The 22,764-nt window shown below is 47.2% G+C and overlaps 1 protein-coding gene across 14 annotated transcripts in view; it reads left to right on the top strand.

Annotated features, from left to right (window-relative positions):
* ATXN7 (ataxin 7) overlaps positions 1-22,764 on the top strand; it is a 167,943-nt gene that overhangs the window by 119,241 nt on the left and 25,938 nt on the right. For 13 of the 14 annotated variants that reach the window (XM_059880155.1, XM_059880157.1, XM_059880150.1 and 10 more), the window contains 5 exons: positions 4,139-4,404; positions 5,850-6,048; positions 6,353-6,474; positions 10,801-19,373; positions 20,940-21,073. In XM_059880155.1, the coding sequence (XP_059736138.1) occupies positions 4,139-4,404; positions 5,850-6,048; positions 6,353-6,474; positions 10,801-11,842 (1,629 nt within the window). In that variant the 3' untranslated portion in view covers positions 11,843-19,373; positions 20,940-21,073. The remainder of the gene's footprint in view (positions 1-4,138; positions 4,405-5,849; positions 6,049-6,352; positions 6,475-10,800; positions 19,374-20,939; positions 21,074-22,764) is intronic. The other variant, XM_024983197.2, reaches the window with a different exon arrangement.

Here is a 22,764-nt window from a genome sequence, read left to right as displayed (position 1 = left end):
ACATCCAGAAATTTCCTTTGCATGTATGGGTAGATTCTTAAAATGTTTGTGTGATTCTTAAAATGTTTGTGTAATCTCTGGTTCTTAATTTTACAGCAATTTAAAAAATCTGTGACTTTGAGATAGTGTTATTTTTTTAGTTTTAAAAAACCCAGGTCACGTGTAATCCTATATCTGTGTGTGCACACACACACACAAGTATGTATATCGGTGTGTGTATACATATGCATCAGTTTGTTCAGTTGCTCAGTCGTGTCCAACTCTTTGTGACCCCGTGGACTGCAGCACACTGGGCTTCCCTGTCCATCACCACATCCCTCCTGGAGCTTGCTCAAACTCACGTCAGTTGAGTCAGTGATGCCATCCAATCATCTCATCCTCTGGCTTCCCCTTCTCCTCCCGCCTTCAATCTTTCCCAGCATCAGGGTCTTTTCCAATGAGTCAGTTCTTCGCATCAGGTGGCCAAAGTATTGAAGTTTCAGCTTCAGCATCAGTCCTTCCAATGAATATTCAGGTCTGACTTCCTTTAGGATGGACTGGTTGGATCTCCTTGCAGTCCAAGGGACTCTCAAGAGTCTTCTCCAACACCACAGTTCAAAAGCATCAATCACACACACGATGAAAATGTAAAGATTCTCCCTTTCTTCCCTGAGTTTTCCTTAGAAAATTCAGCCAGTGTGCTCATGAGAAGGTGGTATATTTACTATAAAATTAGTGTGGATGTAGGGGTGGCTTCAGTAGACCCTCTGTAAATGAGCATATATGTTTATGTCCCCAGCTACCCTGCAGATGGGTTCAAAAAGTATTCAGAATCATTGCCTTGAAGTAATTTTAAAGCCATTGTTTGGCGAAGGTTAAAAATTATAGAAGTTAGTGGTGTTCACTACAAATTAATAAAGTTTTTGATGTATTATAGTAAATTTTGCCAACAATTATGTTTGAATAAAGACATTCAGGTTCCACTTCATCCACTAAACAGTGGAAGAATATTAAGATCTTCAGAAATGAGGAATGTTATTTGTAGATAGTTCTTATTAATATTTAATTTTAGTGTGTGGGTTTTATCTTGCAACAAGGTACTGAATATTTTGAGGAAATTGGTCAAGAGCACCTTTAAATATCTAATTTTTAAAGAATTATGGATCCTTTTCTCTGAGGAAAACATACATACACGTGCATGTTCTGAATTTTGCATTTTATCACAGAGGTCATTCCACTTCAAATTCACCTTTGAATCTCCCAGTTAAGAATTCCTCAGGACAAATTGCTTTGCTTTCCGTCGTATTAATTGAACACTTCGAATGGTGCGTTGTCGACGGTAGCCATTTGAGCTCTGTTACACTTGTGTCCCATTCAACGTGAGCGTGTCCCTCAGCCCTGCTCCACACTGTATCACACTTGCCAGCCTCTCTCCACTCTCTCCCTGCCTGCCTGACTCTCAGCCACATAGATTTCTCAGTGTTGTGATAACTGTGGTTAGTGAAGGCTGCTTACTTTACCCAGGATGCTCTTCTTTAATTATCTGTGAGGCATGCTGATGAACCAAAAGCCTTATCAACTCCAGTTCTGCAAGGGATTTGCCCAGTCTTCTTCCTGAACCTTCAGTGGCTTTATGTGGATCCTGCCTTTTTCTCACGTCTCTTCGAGTTGTGCTTGCCCTTCACGTGTTCTGTTAACGGGTCTTGAGCGTCTAGTAGGGTGCTTAGCCTCTCTTTGCATTAGTATGTATCCTTACCCAGGCGGGGCACAAGTGCACCATAGAACTGGCGGAGCACGCAGCATGGCGACCGGCCTGTCCTGGCACAGACGCCCGTGCTTTGCTCTCGTGGTCTGTGGGTCATTGCATCTCCCTTTCCCTTCCTCTCTTAAGCCATGGGGCTGAACACGCTTGAGCGCCCCAGCTCAGTGTCCCCCGGCTGCTGTCCAGGTCTCTGTTAGGCTGAGGACACTGTCTGCTCTCTTGGCTGTCAGGGCACCTGCCGCTGCCCACTCCTGTCATTCTGTCGTCTGCCTGCCACCCTCGCTATCCCCTCCTCACTTCCTCATCTATCCAGTGTTCTGTTCTGTGTCCTTGCATGTTCATACAGGTAGACTTGGGCTCCTCTCCGTGTAGAAACAGTTACTGCACACACATGTGGGCACAGACCTCCCTCTAGGCCCCAGGATACAGGCTTGAACAAGGCCTGGCTCCTACCCTTTATGGTAAAAGTTACCTCTGATGAGTAATACAAAGAGAGGCCAGGGTAGTCGCAGTCTTCACTAGGGGAACTGAGTCGGGGAGGCTCCTTCACCTTAGGCCTACTAGGCTGAACTTCTTGGGGTTTGTCTGGGCAGAAAAGGGGTGGAAGAAACAGCGGAGACAGTCGGTGTGAAGGCTATGGGAGGAGGGCAGAGCAAACAGCTTAGGGTCCACAGGGCAGCCTGGGGGTGGGCAGGAGACAGAGCAAGCAGCACCTGGTGCCAGAGGCGTGGGGAGCAGGGAGCACGGGTGTTAGGGCAAGCCGGGCCCCGGGCCACCTTACAGCGGGTCTTTATCTGTGGGCTTCAGACAGTTCCCAGAGTTCTGATGGGCAACGTCAGACTGTTCTTCAGAACCCAGTGGAAATGCTATTTACTCTTCAAACCAAGCTTGGGAAATATCCATCATCTCTGCCTACTTTCTTCACTCAGTCTTGTCATGCTGGGCACCAGGGGACGCTCAGATGAGGAGTAGCTCCTCCATCATCTGTCTGAGAGACGGGCGGGTGGACACATCGTGCATTCATGTGTGCGTTCAGCGCGTATTGGAGGGCCACTGTTTGTATCTGCTTTTCGTTTGAGCCGTTGATGGTGTGCCAGGTGCTGTCCTAGGTGTTTGTACAGCACTGAACAAGACACAGGTTCTTGGCTTCATTTGGGTTACTTTGGGATATATTACATATTAAAGAAAAACAAGTAAAAAGTTTTTTAAAGCCCTACTCATGTTTCTAACTGTCTGTGCCAGGTTACATTTGGGCAGACATAGTTGCAGTGTGACTGATAAGGACTGGGTTATGTTACTGAATTGCACAAGGGAATGAGAAGTCTGACTGTCCTTAAATCCTTCCCGCTGCAGCAGACATGTAAGCCTGTAGGGCAGTGTACTTGTATAATGTGTGGACAGTGAGCACACGAGAATGATCATTTGTAGTGCTGCGGTGGCATGCATGAGGGAAGGACTCGACTCACTCATATTTGGGAGGTGTTATTTGGGCCTCTGTGGTTAGTGGCGCCTTGCTTATTTATTTATTTTTTTAATACCGAAAGGGGTCCTGACAGGAAGGAGTGGTCAGGTTTACTTGACCTTTCTTCTTCTCAAGAGTAATTCCAAATTTCTAAAGATGTGACCATTTTTGATTCTGAGATTACACATTGTCTCCAGTTCCAGAAATGCTGTCTGTCCCATTTTCTTGATTTCCATAGTGAGTGCATGTTCATGGGGTTTCACGCTGCTGTGCATCTTTTCCTGTTCACAGTCTGTCTTCTCTTGGATTCACACTCTTTAATTCCCAGATCTCCCTCTGCCGCATCAGCCCCTGTTTCTAGGGTGTCTTTAGCCGCTTCCTCTGTCCTTATGGCATTGTCTCTGGAATAAAGAAGCAGTTGTATTTGATTTTTACTCTCTGGCAGTTACTGAAAGAAGACTTTCTGATACATGTTTATGGGATGTATCATCCCATAAAAGGGAAGTGTTTCTTCCCTTTTAATACTGAAAACTCTAAGTGGCCCAAGAAGAGACTTTCTAGTGGGGTTGGTGACAGTCCTGATCAATGAATTGCTCCAGTGACACAGAACTTAAGGACCTGTCACCTGTTTGTATCGTCTGCCCCTCAGTTACACACCAGGTGGCATGGTTGACTTTTTTTCTTTCTTCTGGTGGAAGTGACATCACCAGAGTCTTATACATTTGGAGCCTGGAATATCTGCTTCTAGCTTTAAAAAAAAATAAAATTCATACTCTTAAGGTTTTTCCCTTATCAAATGCTAAGCAGCCTTTGATTATGCTAACGGTCTAGATTGCTTTTTTATTGGCATCGGTGTTCTTTGATATATGACATTAAAAAATTATTAATGACATTCCTCCATTTCTGTTTGTTTTGTTGTTGTTTCTGGTGTGTAGACACATTCCTTAACCCAGCGGAGGGCTGTCCAGGGTAGAAGAAAACGATTCGACGTGTTGTTAGCCGAGCACAAAAACAAAACCAGGGAAAAGGAATCGATTCGCCATCCGGACTCTCAGCAACCAGCGCAGCCTCTCAGGGACCCACATCCCACCCCTCCTAGAACGTCACAGGAGCCACACCAAAACTCTCACGGAGTGATTCCCTCCGAATCAAAGCCTTTCATAGCTAGTAAACCTAAACCTCACACCCCCAGTCTTCCAAGGTAAGCCGCATCCTGCAGCTCTCTCCCTCCTTCAGAGAACAGGTGTGCAGCCTGTAGAGTCCTGGTGTGTCATGCTGTTGAGGACAGGCATCAGGCTAGTTGTGAGAAGAGGGCGTGTTTCCTACTTGGGTTTTATTTTAAGAGGAAAAAAAAATTGTTCATCAGTAAGTTTCAACCAGGGCTCTTCGTGGCCAAACACAAGCAGCCGAGTAAAGCTAGAGCTGCCTGCTCCACATGCGTGTCTCCTGACCCTGCAGAGCAGGGTGAAGCTGGGTCCTGCCTGTAATAGCGAGGGGGACACCTCACATGGCTTTGGCACCAATTTCCCATTCATGTGTCTTGCTTCTTGCAAAATACAGTAGAAGGGATTCTTGCTAGGGCTAGGCATTCAGCCTGAGTTTTTATAGCATCCTTTTACATGTATCTTCATTCATTCATCTGGGACTCTGGCCGGAGTGCACATTAGGCTTTGGAGCTGTGCAGTGAGCAGCAGGTCAGAACTTAGCCACATCCCTCAGACACAGTGATGGTGGGCTGAGTAAATGCCTGTGTGTGCTTGTATATTTAACCAAGTTCAAGTAAAGGACTTTGTATCCAGAGAGAAGGGAAAAAGGCACAGATAACGGAGGGTCTTGTGTCTCGACCGTCAGTATTGGGGCCTTCTGCTTAGGAAAGTGCCGACCCTTGGCTGCTGTTGCTTAATTAACCTTTTCCCCTCACATGTCCGATTCTTGAAATGGTCGCATGAGGGGTGGAAGTGCCTCCCTGTGGAAACCTGAGTGTGTGCCTGAGCCTGTCCCCACGTGAGCCCCTTGGTTCAGCACAGTGGAGGAGTGTTCCGAGCAGGTGCCCCAGAATGCGCCCAGGGCCAGGCCGCTGATCCTTAGCAAGTCCTTTCTTTGGCCACCTTTTCATTAAAGTGCCACCATCTTAAACAAAGTAGGCTTAACTCTAGAAACATGAGGCCTTTCTGTGTTGGAAAAGCACACTACTGTCCATGAGTCCCACCTTCCAGATCACCCACATGAGCCCACCTTCTTTTATCACCTCCTGTCCCTGTTATTGTAGAGCACGTTACCTGTAATTTCACTGATCGCCTTAGTAACCCAGTTCCAAGTGACATTTGAAGAGGAATGAAAGAATTCACTTAAGTTCCACATACATCTTGCCTTTTTTGGGGAGAATAGGAGGACCAGGTGAGAAGGAGAAAGGTTGTAAGTGACTTTGATTAGACCTGGCAGAAAGCTCCATTTGACATCGTGCGGTTCAGGAGAGAGACCCCTTCGCTCCAGGCACCCTGGATCTGCATCTGTGTACCCAAGGGCTAGTGGTGGCGCCCAGAGCTCCCCTGGTGGTTTTGGATACATGGTTGTATCTGAGTCGAGGCGGCTGATTCCCAGACATATGGTGTGATCTGATCAGTGCTGCACTTTCTGCTCACCAAGGCCTCCAGGCTGCCCTGCTCAGCAAGGTGGGAGTGCCCCCATTGACCCTCCTCCAGTCTATGAGTCTCCACACCCTCCCCTGCCTGCCACTGAGCCAGCTTCTCGGTTATCCAGTGAGGAGGGAGAAGGCGATGACAAAGAAGAGTCTGTTGAAAAACTGGACTGTCATTATTCAGGTCATCATCCTCAGCCAGCATCTGTAAGTTCCACACCCGCCCCCGTGCCGACCCTCCCCACGCAGCAGGGACAGGGCAGTGCCGGGGGGCGTGCCGGGGACCGCAGCATGCCCTCATCCATGCGGGTCGCCCCGAGGCGGCATGCTCTCTGGCGGGCGCATCTGCTGCTGCTCGCAGTCTCTTCCATGACGCTCAGGGCTAGGCATTGCCACATTCATGCTTCACAGCCCGCGGTCCTCAGTCAGTGCTGTCTGTCCCGGCCGCTCCTTCCCGGGCCGTGCACCCTCAGAGTCCGAGAGCCCAAGCGTTTGCTTTCTTTTTTTGCAGTTTTGCACATTTGGGAGCCGGCAGATTGGAAGAGGCTATTACGTGTTTGACTCCAGGTGGAACCGGCTTCGCTGCGCCCTCAACCTCATGGTGGAGAAGCATCTGAACGCGCAGCTGTGGAAGTGAGTGCCTGTCCGCCACCTCCGGGGCGGGTGGGGCCTTGGGGCTGCATCCTCTTCATTGCTTATGGGGCTGATTTAAGGAAGGTCATCATCTCTCTGATGAACATAAGGGCTTGCCCAGCCCTGGAGGAAGGGCTTCATCATTCGTGCATTCACTCCTGCAGCAGATGTGTCTCATTCTCGGTGCTGGGGTTTCAGGCCGAGGGGCTCCCAGATGGACGGAGCTCAGGTTCTAGGGCAGGGAGAAACGTGAAAGCCAGGCAACAGAGAACAGACATCATAGCTTGTCATAAGAGAGAATAACAGAAATGCTTATAATCTGTATCTCTTACTGAGATTACTGTAGGCCAGACACCGTAGCAAATACAGTTTTCATAGCTCCAGGCCAGAGGGCTTCATGGAGAACCTGTGTGAAGGGACCCTTGAGCTGAAATGAGTGAGTGAGAAAGAGTAGTCGTGGGACGGGCCAGGAGGAGTGGGTTCCATGCAAGGAGAACAGTGCACATGAAGGTCTTAAGTCAGAAAAGAACGTGGCTTATTTGAGAACCAGCGAGGAGTCTCTTGGAACAAGAGAAGATCCGAGAGGTTGGATGACACCGATTTAGAGCCCTGGGGAGAAGGGTTTCAGGCAAAGGAGCTGTTTGCGCTGGCTTTCAGTTGAAAGTAAGGCGATCGTGTTGTGTGGCCTTACACATGCTCCTGTTTCCCCAGTGTGATTTTAAGTTGAAGAGGAGTTCCGTGGCCCAAAAAGTTTATAACCCAGTCTTTCTGAAAGGAAAGTTTTTTTTTTTTTTCTGAAAGGAAAGTTTTTGTTATTGCAGGACTTCTCAGAGCCTTTAATGAGTGCTGTTCGTTGTAACTCTCAAATGAACATAGGATGATATCATATATAATGTGGACTGTCAGGCTTTTGTGACCTGGGAACCTGTTTTAGGGGAGCATCTGGGAGACTAGTGTTGGATAGAACCGACTTTGGGAATCACTGAGCTTTGTTAAAGGGGGCTGTCTAGTAGTACCTAGTCATCCCACATCCTCCCTTTGGGCATCATTTACCCTAGTGTCTCCCTGAGTAGACTCTACAAGTACATCTATTTGCCTCTCTGCTTGTGTTTCCTATTATAGTCAGAGGAAGTTGTCAGAGACCTTGGATAGTCCACGATCCAGAGGACCATGTCTATGGTGATTAGTAGGGCTTACATTTGTTCATAGTGAAGACCAGCCCCATGGCACTGTTACTCGGCTTTATTTCATGTTTGTTCCTAGTTCTTACTAGGTAAGAGCTCTAATGAAGTAACAGTGTTTTGACCCAGAGACAGACTTGGGCAGTGGTTTTGGAATATTTTTTGGTGGGGGGGTGGTAGCCTCAGATCAGACAACTTTAAGATGCGTGAAATCTCAGTTTCTTACCCTGTGGGACCTGGAGAGCTCACTGAGGTTACAGATCTGTGGATTTAACATACTCGTCAGGGTTTAGAAGAGTCCCGGGGATTTCTATCCCTGTTACGTTGATGAGTGGTTTACGGCCAGGGTTTGGGTGAGAGACTCTGAGTTGCTTCTTGGTGGCTCCTGCGGAGAGACATCTTTGCACTGTAGTGTCTGAAGCAGCAGGGTCCCCTGGCTGACTGCTGTTCCGTCTCTCTGATGTGTCGCAGTCTGCCTGCCTTATCAGTCACTTGCTCCCAGTGAGGAGGAAACTTTCTTTCCATTACCGTGACCTTTGATTTTAAAAAATCAGTTCAGCAGAGACAGGCTGCTCAGTGATGAGCTGGCATACAGGCCTGGGGTGGGTAGGAGCTTGGAGAGAGGTGCCAGGCCAGATGCTTGAGGAAATGAGTGCTCTCGACACGGGATTGAGGGGGGCTGGCACAGGCAGCCCCTGGGATTTGCCAGGAGCGGCTCAGGACTTCTCAGCAGAGGAGAACTCCTCTTGAGGTGGCGTCTTTGAGGCACTCAAGGAGCCTCCTGATGCAGTCCGGGTCCCACGCCCTGACGCAGCTGCACGTCCTCTCTCCTGCGAGGAGCCCCAGCGCTGTCCTGAGCCCTCGTGCTTCGGTTGCTGTGGCTAAGCCGGGGGTGCGTGGGGGACTGTAAGCTGGCAGTGGTTCAGTGGTCCGCAGCGTGTGGAGGCTCTGGATGGCAGTGAGGGCAGCTGGCTCTTGCTCTGACTCAGCCTGTGTGCTCCATCTGCTGTCTGTGTGCCGTTACCACCAAGGACGGGCTGGGATGGTCATCAGATTTTGATGTGAGTTTTCTTTTTTTTTAATTTTTAAGACTGGCTAAAAAAGGAAAAATGGATACAAAGAGGCACATAGTAAAAAGTTTTACTTCCCCTGATCGCCATGCTCCTGTTTTCCACCCACTCCTCACAGACAGTTTTATTAGTTGCTTGTATGTCTTGGGATTACTCATGCAAACGTAGGTCAGTAAGACTGCCTAGTCTTTTTTTTTTTTTTGGTCTCTTCTTTATGCAAAAGGTAGGAAATGACTTGAAAGAGCTTTTTAATGAGAAACTAGTAATGTCATCCAGAGTCCACATCCCTGCCCCTATGGAAGCCTTTCCTTTTCCCCAGGTTTGGTTCCAGCAGCCTGGCCCTGAGGCTCCGTCCTCCTAAGCCACCTGGTGGCCATGAGACGCCACTGCACCCAGGGAGCAGGGGCCCCTGCATTGAGTTTCAATCAGGGCTTCTCACAGGTGCCAGTGCCCCAGGGGTCTTGCTGAGATATACTGTCTGATGAAGGAGGTCTAGGGTGGGGCCCAGGGACTCAGCATTTCCAATAAGCCTCTCCTGTAATGTCAGTGCTTATCCTTCGTGAGTAACATGGGGATAGAAGCCCAGCTTCTCAATCAACCTCAGCATCTGGAGAAATCTAGAAGTTACTAGTGCCTGGACCCCCACCCCCGTGATCCTGGTGTGGCCTGAACGCCACGGATGATTGTGACGTGCAGCCACGTTTGGAAGCACAGACTTAGAGTAGGAGCCACACTCTTGCTGGGGGAAGGTTTTAAGGCTGGTGTGAACACTTGCAGTTTTTTAATTCCTTTTATGAATAGCTATAGTTCGTCTCAGCACCCTACTCCAGCACTCTTGCCTGGAAAATTCCATGGACGGAGGAGCCTGGTGGGCTGCAGTCCATGGGGTCGCTAAGAGTTGGACACAACTGAGCGACTTCACTTTCACTTTTCACTTTCATGCATTGGAGAAGGAAATGGCAGCCCACTCCAGTGTTCTTGCCTGGAGAATCCCAGGGACGGGGGAGCCTGGTGGGCTGCCGTCTATGGGGTCGCACAGAGTTGGACACGACTGAAGCGACTTAGCAGCATAGTGCGTCTCAGAAAGCATCGAGAGAGATTTGGCAGCGATCTAGGCCAGCTCTCTGACTTGAAGGCTGAGGAGCACTGCTGGTAGTTGGATCAGCCAGAGCTGCCGCGTGAAGTGTGGGGCGGGGCAGTCTTGGCAGCTGACTTCTAGTCAGGCCATTTGCTGTTTTGCTACCTGAGTGTTAATTATGCTATAGGGTTTTTTGATATTTTGGTGCTGTTAGATTTTATAAGTCATAGCTAAAATAAAAGTGGGGAGGGTCCCTCATGTGACTGAATAGATACCCAGATAGTATTATCAGAATCCATTGTCAGAACGCTGACCAGAAATCCCCTGAGATTTGGGGCTTCCCAGCTCTGCAGGCAGTATCTGGGACCTGGCAGTTGTTCCTAACTAGCTGTGTCCTTCCTTTTTCCCTGTTTGTTCATGAGTTCTCTTAGTGTTTGAGTGCCTTTGTGTTCTAGACCTTGTGCTGGATGGACAGTAGTAAATCAGCTGTGAATTGCTCCATCTGCAGAGACGCTGGACAGTAATCCTCAGTCACACTTTTTAAAACTACCAGAGCCTTCCCAAGTCTAGGAATGGGGCAGAGCGGGAAGTAAGCAAGTTAGGAAAGTCATATTTCCTAAGAAAGTGATGATGGGCCAAAACGGAAGGATGAGCAGAAGTTGGGGTGACCGTGTCTTAGGCATAAGATACATGAGGTCTAGCGCCATGACCTGGTTTAGGAAGAAGGAAGATCAGTAGCCAGAATCAGGGCGTTCGTGGCGCTGGATGGAAGGATGTGGTATGAACATGTGGCCCCAGCGCATGGACTTAAGGCCAGTGTTCTCAGAGCACAGGAAAGTGTGAAGAGTTTGAAGTGACACTCCTTGTGGCTCAGCATCTTGGCGCGATCCCTCTGACCAAAGGATGTATTCGGTGCCAGAGGTGTAGGAGGTTTCCTTCTGAAAGTTTCCACGAAGGGCCCTGGTGGACGCTGCTCATGCCCTCTTCTGTTTTGCAGGAAGATCCCGCCCGTTCCCAGTACCACATCGCCTGTGTCCACACGTGTTCCTCACCGGACAAACTCTGTGCCGACGTCACACTGTGGGGTTAGCTACCTGGCAGCAGCCACCGTGTCACCTTCCCCTGTCCCGCTCTCGTCCACCTGCGTCTCCCCCAGCAGTAAGTTGGTCCCAGCTCACGGAACCACACTGAACGCCCAGCCCGCCGCCTCCGGGGCTGTGGACCCTGTGAGCAGTATGCAGTCCAGACAAGTGTCTTCTTCCTCCTCCTCCCCCTCCACGCCCTCCGGCCTGTCCTCCGTGCCCTCCTCCCCCATGGCCCGGAAACCTCAGAAGCTGAAATCCAGCAAGTCTTTGCGGCCCAAGGATTCTTCTGGTAACAGCACGAACTGTCACAACGCCAGTAGCAGTGCCGGCGGCGGCTCAGGAAAGAAACGCAAAAACAGCTCCCCACTGTTAGTTCCCTCGTCCTCCTCCTCATCATCCTCGTCCTCTTCTTCTCATTCCATGGAGTCTTTTAGGAAAAACTGTGTGGCTCACTCTGGACCTCCCCACCCCTCAGCAGTAGCTTCTGCCCCGGGCATCAGCCTCAATTGCGTGGCCAGCCGAGCGAACTCGGTGGGTGGCCGGCACGAGCAGCCGGGGTGCCGGGGCACCTCCAGCGGGAACCCCTGCGAGTCCATCAAGAGGATGAGCGTGATGGTCAACAGCGGCGATTCCACACTCTCCCTTGGCCCCTTCGTGCACCAGGCCGGCGGCGAGCTACCCGTCAACTCCCACGGCGCCTACCCGCACTCACACACTCCTCTGGACAAACTCCTAGGAAAGAAAAGAAAGTGCTCACCCGGCTCGAGTGGTGTCAACAGCAGCGGCGGCAGCAGCAAGCCCACCAAGGTGGCCAAACTGCCGGCCGTGAACAACGTCCACGCGAAACACGTGGGCCCCAGCCCGGGGGCACCGGGGCTGACGAACAGCTCCCTCCTCCATCAGGTAGGACAGGGCCTGGGGGCCCCGTGGGGAGGCTCGTGGCCTCTCCCTTGACATGGTTGATCAACTCAGAGATCTGTGCGGTCGGTTTGGTGGGTTTGCCTAAAAGCAAGTGTCCGGCTTCACGGTGTCTTTTAAGAAAAGGCCGAGTTGAAGGCCAGATGAAGGTCACACGGGCACCTCTCTGCCAGACTCTCTGATGACTCGGAAGATGCTCCTGGCTAAGGAGGCCACACCAAGCGCATTTCAGCAGCTGGGGCGGTGGACACCGTCCTGCATGACGGTGGGGCCCTCCGTGTCCTGGAGCGCAGTCCTTTCGTACGTTTTTCTGAAGAAAGCTGGGCGAAAATCAAGCTGATGTAGAAAGGGATGATTTAAAGTTGAAAAAGGCTGTTAATATTTTTCCCATCAAAGAGTTTCAGATTTTCATGTTAATTCCCTCCCTCTGTGTTTTCCTTCCTGTTTTCCAAGGAGGCAGGGAAGCAGAATTTAACTATGGCAGAGCAGAAGACTAATATCTCATTGAAGTTAACAGATTGAAAAGAAACCTGAATGTGACCTGTTTCTAGAAAAGGGCTTGTCGGGCATCGGATTTGTTACTGACCGTGGTTTCTCTGGCTGTGTCTTGTCTCCTCCCCACTCCTCCTCCGGCTGCTGTTTGCTCCTGTGGCCAGTTCCTCCACCTTCCTCTTTGTTCTGTCCAGCTCCTCTCTCATCTTGTCATTTCATTCAGCAGAGCACTTTCTGTCTTTGCTTACAAGCAGGAATTTCAGCAGTGTCACCCTCAGAGCTCTGCTTTAAAATGTGAGGCTCTTTTTGTTTTGTTTGGTTTTGTTTTCCCTTCCTCATCTTCAAAACTGAACATAAATGTCAGACTAGAACTTGTCCAGAAAATACCAAGAAGTTTCTTCATGAGACAGAAGTTTCCCTCCAGTATATGTGTGAATGAAAACTCGGCGCCAAAGGTGTGGGGAAAATAATGACGCATAAATTTCAGTAGCAGCTGCTTCAGTTCTTCTCTTTGAGCCACAAATACATACGGGCTATTTGTGTGTCATTTGGGCCTTTGAACAGGATTCCTGGACAAGTGAAAACTTCTTGATTTATAGTTTAATGATAAGCATAAAAATGCACTGCAAACCCTGTAAGAATCCATCCCTTAGTAATACCCTTCTGAGCATAGTTTCCCGATTCATGTGAATCCCGGGAGGGAAGTCCCACTGCACGCACCCCTGTCACGGAGCGGGCCGTCTTCACACAGAAGCCGCTGCAGACCAGACCGCCCCCGGTGTCGGGGCAAGGTGGAGTACTGGCGAGTGGGCGCCTCGTCTGCACAGAGCGGCGACTCCCAGAAACTTGCTCTAATTTCAGAGAGAAACTGCGCATCTGAACCTTCATGAGAAATTTAACCATTTTCCAAAGCTCTGTAGTTTTTTTTTCATTTTGTCTTGATCTGGTGAAGCCCACACATCTCTCAGCTAAGTTTGGCTCAGGAGCTACCCATTTGCCACCTCTCATTTCCACCATCTGAGGAGGACTACGTCCCCCTTGGACAAACAGCCCATGTTTAGGTTCTTTTCCTTAAAAGCAGTTTCACATCATGTTTGTATTTGAGAAAGGTTTTCTCTGTGCAGTGCAATAGTTTCTGTTACGCTACACAAACTCGGTGGGCGGGGGGTGTGGGGCATGGCTACAGACCACAGGATGGACGAACTGCCCAAAAAAGTATTGCATATTTTTACATCCCTGATCATTTAGCTGCAAGAGGCAACCAGTAGCTTTCTTCAGACTATCAAAGGGACCCATGCCTCCAAAATGCTGTACAGAAGTCTGCTCTTAGACCACTAGGGGCCTGACCTCGCTCTTCTCCATGGAGCAGATTTTAGAGCCGAGATAACTGGGCTGGTTTGAGTCCCTTCAACAGCAGAATCGGGGACCTGCTGGGGAGCCTGGGAGATATTGCTGAGTGCCCGCCCAGCCCCTGAGTCAACTTGTGGGCTTTGCCACCAAGGACCTAAAAATAGCTCACTGCAGGCCAGCGAAGGCCAGAGTTCCCTCTCCCTGCCTCCCCTCCGCCTTGGGTGTGAGCTTTCACACCTGTGTGCTCGCCCATTTGACCTTGTTCAATTCTCAGTTGACAACCTGGAAAAGCCTCAAGGAAGCAGCATCCGTAAATAGAACCAAAAGGCAAACATGTGAGCCTTTTCTCTAAGCTAGAAACCCAGGCTGCATCTCTTCTGGACTGTTTTCTGAGAGCCAGTCTCTTAGAAGGGTTGTGCCCAAGGTCGTTGGAGACTGTTGAAAGCTAAAACCAAGTTCTCTAGCTGCCTGCTCCTGGCACGGCCCGGGCAGAGGAGACATGAGCGGTGCGTGGCCTTGGGAGTACCTTTTTAGAATCAGGGCAGGGCTGGGGACAGCCGCTTACTTACCTTTCGATGTCTCCCCACCCCCCTCTTTTTTGAAAGCCAAAGGCCCATCCCTGACAGCTGGAAATAGCATGGGGAGGAATAATGTGGACACTTTGGACGACAAGTTACACCTCCACTCAGCACTCTGGATTCCACGACACCTTTGAGTCTGTTTTCCCAGCCTCCTGTGGGCCTCGAGGGTAGAAATCTGCCGGGCCGTTGTTTTAATGAGGATGCCCCTGAAGCTTTGTCTGTAGCAGTGAGTACTCGTTACAGGACACTGGATCAAGTCCAGCCACCAGGTTGCTTTTATCAGTGTTAGAGGTCTGGACGGCTTGCTGCCACCTGTGAGAAGTTCCTGTCTCGTTGTTGCACCTGCAGTGTATCACCGAGCCGCTCTTGGAGGAGGCTGGCTGGCGCCAGTGTCTCGGCAAGAGTGTGACTGTAGTCTTTGCTCCCTCTCTCCCTCCCTCACTCTCCCTGCCTAGGTCTTCCCTCACCCTGGCATCTGTAGGCCCCAGGTCCCTCTCCAGCAGTCAGATACCGTAACTGGAGAGACCTCTGGGGGCAAGCAGAGCTGCACCCCGAGCAGCCCTCTGGAGAAGGGAGTCTGTGGCTAGGTGTTTACATCTGGAGTCCGGAATGGAGTGTGGACGTTAGTGTGAGGCGCCGTGATAAAAGAGCCTGTGTTTTCGCCCAGCCTTTTGCAAGTAATTCGGGATCAGAAGCCGTCAGAAGTTTTTCATGTGTGAACTGGTTTAAAAGCCATTGATGGCCAGAGAGCAAGGATACACCAGTGTAGAGGCTTACTTTTCATGGTACAAAAGCAATTCTGTGTGAATTTAAAAAAAGAAAAGAAAATGCAGACAATTTTGATATGGAAAGCCAAATTTTGATGGGAGGGGGCAGATAAAAATCACTGTGGGGGAAAATTTTCCACGATTTCCAAAGAGATTGATTTTTTTTTAACCTTTGTTTTCATGTTAAACAATATGATTAGGCCAGTTGTCCCGCCCAGGCTCCTGTTTTTAAAAATTGCCTTTGTAACATGAAATAACTGGGATGCAGCAGAATCTGTCACTCACCAAGTCACTGGAATACTTAGATGTTTCCGAGGCGCTCTGTGTGTTCCCCTCAACCTCTTTGGATCCTGTCCTGGGACTAAGTGTCAATTTCTGTTTGGAGCACTCCCGGTGTTGTGCGTATCTACACCCCGTATCCTGCCGCTGCACACGTTTCTGGGGATGCCATTGAGGTGGGCAGCAGGCACCCAGGGCGGGGCGCAGGTGACGGCACCCATGTGGAGGTGGTGGGGTGCTCCGTGACATACCTCCTTTCTTGGGATTAATGCCTGTGATGTTCCTGAGGGTTTCAGAGACCACCCACCCACCCCCCACCCACCCAGAAGGTTTTTTCTAGTACGCCCCAGAGAAAGAGTTTGATAGGTTAAGGCATCTCTGCCTGAGAAGGTGCCATTGAATTTGAGGGGATGAGCTGGAGCTTTTCAATAGTTGATTCCACCGGCACCTCCTGAAAGGAGAACCAGGCATTTCACTTAGAGGAACACAGGAAGTTGCCAACCACAGGGTAAATTTCCCAAGGCTCCAATCATGGCCCCGGGTAGAGCCAGGACAGAGCCAGTCAGTGCATCTATTTTCCTTACAATTCTTGGGTTACAAACTTCAGATTCAGGGAATTTTCAGTCAACAACAGGTAGAATGAATAAATACTTGGTTACCAGCCTAATAATGTGAATCGCTACAGAATTATTATGTAAGATAACAAAGTTTATGGAGATACTTTAGCTATAAATTGATGTAAAATATTGATTCTTTTTTTTAAAGGAAGGGGAGAACAGTATCTTGTTTAGTTATTATGCAATCAATTAGTAAATGTTTTTAAAATGATACTGTAAGAGAGCTTGTAAGAAGAGTGCACAGATGGGCCCATTTGGTGTGGTTAGGAGAGGTTGGTCTGGTTTTTCATCCCAGGAGAGGGACAGAAGGAGGTAAGAGGAAGTCAGAACGTACCTAGCTGATTCCTCAGTGACAAGTGCAATGGGGGATGGGTAGAATTTATTTTCAGAGCCAAGGGGACTTGATGGTTATAAATAAAGTTGCTTTTAGTGATGGAATTGTAGACAGATCATGTTGTTCCAGAAGATGTGAATAGGACCCATGATAGAAAGTTGACTCAGAATAATGTAGATATTTAGATAAGCGAATCTTGATCCTTTGATTTCTTAGATTGAGGTTTTAATTTCATTATTGTCTCCCGGTAGTACACAGAGCATCGGGATTAGGAAATTAGCCATTTTGGACTCTGCCTGCCACAAACAGACCTATTCTAAACAGTGCTATTAAATTTTAGACTGTTGTTCAAATATTTTTATTTTCTCCTACAACTACTTTTTATTATAATGAACAAGTAAGACCATTTAAAACACGGGAGTACAAGTATTTTTTTGAACTGAATTAACTTGCAGAAACCAAATTTGCAGTGGTTGGGTTGTTTCTAGACAGACTTTGGTATCAATTTAAAACCAAGATAACTTTTATATTCTTTCCAATAGAATTCCGTGACAACTCCTGCAGTTTTCTTAACTTACAAAAAAAGAAAAAGTGCTGCAATGATGAACAAAGAATTATACGAAACCTACTTTTGTATCTTTATTTTGGAATTTCTTGTTCTATTATAAATATGGAAGTATCCCTATTTGAGAAGACATATTTTGTTAAAAATGAATTGTACATATTTAAATATGTATTTTTGCACAGGTCTTTTTTTCTGATATCCTGTTTTGGTACAGTTGAGATCATCTAGTATTTATTTATTAATTAATAAAAGTAAATACCTTTTTATAATTTGAAGTGGCTCACTGCCAAGCCAGTAGTTCTAGGACCTGCCTCCTTTACCATGTAAGGGACGCCTCTGTTCTGTGAAAGTCTTCTGTCCCTTTCAGTGTCTCGGGAGTGGATTCGTGCAGATGAAGTGGGCATTGCTTCTCCCTAGTTGCTTGATTTCCCTGTAGACTACATGTAACAAGTGACACACTGCTTTTCTTTTGTTATGTGTGAGAGTGAGTGTGTGTGTGTGTGCGCCCCGAGCACACGGGTGTTAGTATGTGACGCGATTAAAACTAATGGGAAAAACACAAAACTGAAAGTGCCTGAACCTAGTTTTAAGCTTAGACAGATTCTTTAAAAAGACTTGAATGTTCAGTTGAACTTTTTTGGAGTTTGCTTTTTCCACCTAAATATTGTTACTTAAATTTTAGGGGAGGAGTTGAAAACCACCAAATGCTGGTAATTTTATAAGGTATTTTAAAATCAAGACCTTTTGGTTCACAGGAATTCAACTGGCAATGAATTGCCCAGTGGCACCAAGGGTTACAAATCTTCTGTCAGCCAGCAGCTTAACAGCGTGTCCGTTTTGTTATTCACTCGTGAAATGCAGAGTTTAAAATAGAATATTTAAAATATTTTGTATTCCAAAAAATATAATACAGAGTACCTCTGAGAACATTGAAAAAAAATGTATAATTTGAAAAAATGTAACTTATAAAGGCAGCTGTCTTCCTGCAAGAGTTCTGTTGCCAAGGAATTTCTTAATGTCTCTCATTCTGTCCTGCGGTGGGGGGGATAGTTGGGCTTTGGAAAAATGATTGTTAAAAGTTTCATTATGTTTAGCAGAAAAATAATCATTTTTACATTTTGTGTAAAACCTTTTACATTTTCAGATCATTTAAATGAGCACTACATACTGTCAGTGTGAGTGTAGGGCCTTGAAAGCATTTTGCCGGTTTCTTTCTTTTTTTTTTTCTTCCCTTTGAGCTTGGTTATAAAAGCAATCTCCTGTTTAAAATGTGTGAATAGTTTGATCATTTGTACACATAATCAAGAGCATCTCAGCTGGACTTTTTGTTGGCTGCTGTATAGAACATGAACAAATGCAAGGGATAGAGGATTACTTTGGATATTTAAAAGAGAAGAAGAAATATATAGTCTATTTGTTTTGTAACAAGTTCTGTAAATAAAATAATTTATACTATTTATAAGAAAAGTTGTGCTTTGCTTTATGAGAAATTAGTTTGTGGAACAAACATGTTAACGGGCAATAAAACTAGGATTTCTCAATAAATAAGGTTGGCTGCATGAAATATTTTACATGTTTCTGCCTCGTTGTGATCCTGAACCTCTCCCGATCTAGTCTGACTCTTCATTTTTAACATCAGACACCCTTGTAAAGCCCCTTCCTTCAGCTTCCCTTCTGTGCAAGCTACAAACTTTAAGGGCTTAAGATGTTTCCCTTCTTGGGCACAGAACTTCACCGTGGGTAAATTAATAACTGGCTAAACAGTGAGCACCACTGTATTCGCGCCCTGTAGGTTTGTCAGCAGAAGGAAATCGATAGGGTGAGAAATGCATTCTGTTTGTATTATTTGATGGCATGTGGTCAGTTTTGATTGCAGGTAAGTCTGTGTGTGGGGGGGGTATTTAATCTTTATTTTACATTGGAGTATAGTTGATTAACAATGTTGTGTTTGTTTCAGGTGTACAGCAAAGAGGTTCAGTTACATGTATACAGGTATCCTTTTTCAAATTCTTTTCCCATTTAGGTTGTTACAGAATATTGAGAGAGGTAAGTTTTTATCCCAAGTGGGTCTGGTTTCTTTCTTTCTTTTTTTTTTTACATACCTCCCTCTCTGGCAATACAAGTATATTAGTATTAGGCACAGCATAATCTTTCATCTCAAGAAATTTGGCCATTTTTACCATTTGCAAACCATTCTTACAAATTCCAAATTATTTTTGTTGCTTAAAAGACTAAGGGAAGCAGTGGATCTGTGGACTGGAATAAAGGTGAGTAATTACAGGAAGGGGTCAGGCTGGCTTCAGTCCCCACTGCCCTGCTCCATGGACTTACATTCCATCCTTAGATCAGCTGACTGTTCAGACTCATTCTTAATAAATTCCCTATAGGTAACTCCTTTCACTTTGGATGTGCCCCTGAACGTCCCAGGAGAAGGTTCACTCACTCGTCCTCTCGTGCTTTTCTCACTTCTGTTCTCTTGCAGGTAACCTGACCGGGGACAGCAGGAGATTACCCCAGTTCACTGAGCAGGGGATTGGCAGTTTTGGATCTTGACCTGAAGGAATCAACCGGCAGAAAGGCAGGTGAGGTCATCCCAGGCGGAGGGAGCAAAGTGGGCCAGCACAGGTGGGAAGACACACACACTGGAGGAAGGTTCTGGCTGAACGGGGAGGGGGCCAACAGGGTAGGAGCAGGTGGCACCAGATCGTTCAGGACCTTTCATGTCAGGGGGCCTGCATCCTTAGGAGCGTGCAATTCAACCAGATGTCACTGTCAGAGCCCAGAGATTTTCACAGCCCAGTCCTAGCACATTGTAGCTGCCGAAGGTGAAAGCCATTCACATCTGTACTGGCGACCGTGGAAAATCAAAGAAGCACTTAAACCTCTTTCCCTTTTTCTCACATTTTCACTCTTGCCTAATCTCTGTCCTTAGCCTTGACTCTCCACCCCTCAAGTCCTCCTCATAAAACTCTGCCCTAAATCAGAGCTCAGGTTCTGCGCCTTCTGACTCCACTGTCTGCTCTCACAGTCCTCTCTTTCTCGTAAGAAACACTTGCTCCTATTGCAAGTGGGATGTATTAAATGAGTCTAATATGTATATTTTAATCTCTACCACAAAGGACCCTCCCAGGTCAGAATGGGCAGGTGAGGACAGAATGGACAGATGAGAACCCAGGGACAAAAATAATTGATAAAGCTGTCATAGTGATCCAGGTAGCAGCCATTAAGTTTCTAAACTAAGACAGTGACCATGTGAATAAAGTGGAAACTTATTCAAGGATCTTTTAAAGGTAAAACTAACAGATTTTGAGGTCTCATATGGGGAAGAGGGAGGCTAAGGTAATTTAGAGATTTCTGGCTTGGCCAGGTCGGTTGAGCCTTAAATGAAATACATGCTGTGGTGATAGAGAAGGAAGACACTGCCATGAATTTGAGTTGCCTGTGTAATACCCAGTGGCTATGTATGTACAGTCTGGAGCATAAGAGACGGATTTGAGCATAAAATAGAATTGTAGGGTTGCCTTTCACTAGGAGTGGATGAGTTCATCTAGGAGAAATAGGTAGCAATCTGACTTGTTATTAGTTTAATGCTCATCAAGTTGGAGGCCGATGCCCCAGATGTAGGGGTGAGCACTTCGCATCCCTTCTCTCTCTCAAATCCCCTAACAGAGTACGTACTTCAGTGCTCCTTCTCCTGCTGATGAGCAGCTTCCTAAAAGCTACGTGTCTCTGCCCCACAGGGCCAGCCTTTGAATTCAGGTCTGTCAGATCAGCAGTTCTTAATCTTTTTTTTTCCTTTCTATAGATTCTCAGGATCACATGAAAGAAATCATAGCTTCTGTCTGACAGAGGCATGAGCACCCCACCTTCTATGTTCCTTTTCCATAAGATTTCTTAAGAAATCTTTCACAAACTTAAAGCCCATGCTCCATGGCCAGAGAGAGAAGACCGCCCAAAACGAAACCCTGGAAAAGAGAGTGTTTTGGTGAAAACAAACAGAGGCAGTACCAGAGGCATCAGGGAAGGCAGAGAAGGATGCAATCGAGTTGGTTTAATTAGAAGTTTAGACTGTTTTATCTTATTTATCAACCCTATCCACCCACTTAGGTGATTTGTTTTTCTTTTTTTTCTTCTGCTTCTTTCTCCAGGATAACTGGAATCAGTGTTGAGATGAAAAGTTAGACCCTGGCCTGGGCAGGGAGACTGCTGAAGAATTAAAAATATGAGTGTGGCCAAGTGACGGCCTCATCTGGGTATTCAAGGAAGAATGGGGGGCTGCCATGTAAGTCCATACAGGCCCCTAAAGATGTTGTATTTGCACTTTCCCTCTTGTTATGTCTTATGATCCTCCTGGGTAACTTGTCTATGATCAGATCAGTTCAGTGATCATTCAGAGTTACGGAGCACGGTCCACGTTCAGTTTTATATGGCCAGTAGTGAAGAAGGGCTCTCTGTGTCCAAGACAGATCCAGAATTAGCACGGTGACACACGACTAGGTCAGGAAGCAAAGGCATAGCACAGTAGGGTCCAAGTGGCAGTCCAGGTTTCATTTTCAAAAGCAGGGCTGTTCAGAGGTGTTTGTGATTCCTCGGTCCTGAATGAGACCCTGACAGTGGATAGAAGTGGCATGGAGGAAAACAGCACTGGAGTGAAGGCTTGGGAAGTGAGCTGTCACTGTACAGGTTGTCTTTTCCAGAGGCGTTAGAGTTGAGAGGGAGTCAGAGCCAGCTGCTCAGGTTTGGAGTGAACGGGACATGGTGGCTTGGAGTTCTCAGGGTGGTGAGCACAGTGAGTGCTGGGTAGTGAGCAGCTTCATCGAGAAGGCATTTTGAATGAGGGTGGAAACTTAACGGCTAGCAGAGAAGCAAGGCAGTAGGGAACCATGGACATCATCTTGGCCCCAAGTTCCTGAGGTGTAGATGAAAGAAGATCCTCTAAGCCAGAGGGTTTCAAGAAAAGTAGAGTCCTCAAAAACCTAGTATAGAGTTTTACCAGTACCCACCTGACCTGCCTCTTGAGAAACCTGTTTGCAGGTCAGGAAGCAACAGTTAGAACTGGACATGGAACAACAGACTGGTTCCAAATAGGAAAAGGAGTACATCAAGGCTGTATATTGTCACCCTGCTTATTTAACTTCTATGCAGAGTACATCATGAGAAACGCTGGGCTGGAGGAAGCACAAGCTGGAATCAAGATTGCCGGAAGAAATATCAATAACCTCAGATATGCAGATGACACCACCCTTATGGCAGAAAGTGAAGAAGAACTAAAGAGCCTCTTGATGAAAGTGAAAGAGGAGAGTGAAAAAGTTGGCTTCAAGCTCAACATTCAGAAAACGAAGATCATGGCATCCGGTCCCATCACTTCATGGCAAATAGATGGGGAAACAGTGGAAACTGTGGCTGACTATTTTTCTGGGCTCCAAAATCACTGCAGATGGTGCTTGCAGCCATGAAATTAAAAGACCTTTACTCCTTGGAAGGAAAGTTATGATCAACCTAGACAGCATATTGAAAAGCAGAGACATCACTTTGTCAACAAAGGTCCATCTAGTCAAGGCTGTGGTTTTTCCAGTGGTCATGAATGGATGTGAGAGTTGGACTATAAAGAAAGCTGAGCGCCTAAGAATTAATGCTTTTGAACTGTGGTGGTGGAGAAGACTCTTGAGAGTCCCTTGGACTGCAAGGAGATCCAACCAGTCCATCTCAAAGGAGATCAGTCCTGAATATTCATTGGAAGGACTGATGCTGAAGCTGAAACTCCAGTACTTTGGCCACCAGATGCGAAGAGCTGACTCATTTGAAAAGACCCTGATGCTGGGAAGGATGGAGGGCAGGAGGAGAAGGGGGCAACAGAAGATGAGATGATTGGATCTAATCTCAAGATGAGATGATTGGCATCACCGACTCAATGGACATGGGTTTGGGTGAAATCTGGGAGTTGGTGATGGTCAGGGAGGCCTGGCATGCTGT

Source organism: Bos taurus, chromosome 22, assembly GCF_002263795.3.
Source record: "Bos taurus isolate L1 Dominette 01449 registration number 42190680 breed Hereford chromosome 22, ARS-UCD2.0, whole genome shotgun sequence".
NCBI classification, from domain to species: Eukaryota; Metazoa; Chordata; class Mammalia; order Artiodactyla; family Bovidae; genus Bos; species Bos taurus.
The sequence above is the reverse complement of the archived record's forward strand: the minus strand, read 5'-3'. Positions and strand labels throughout refer to the sequence as shown.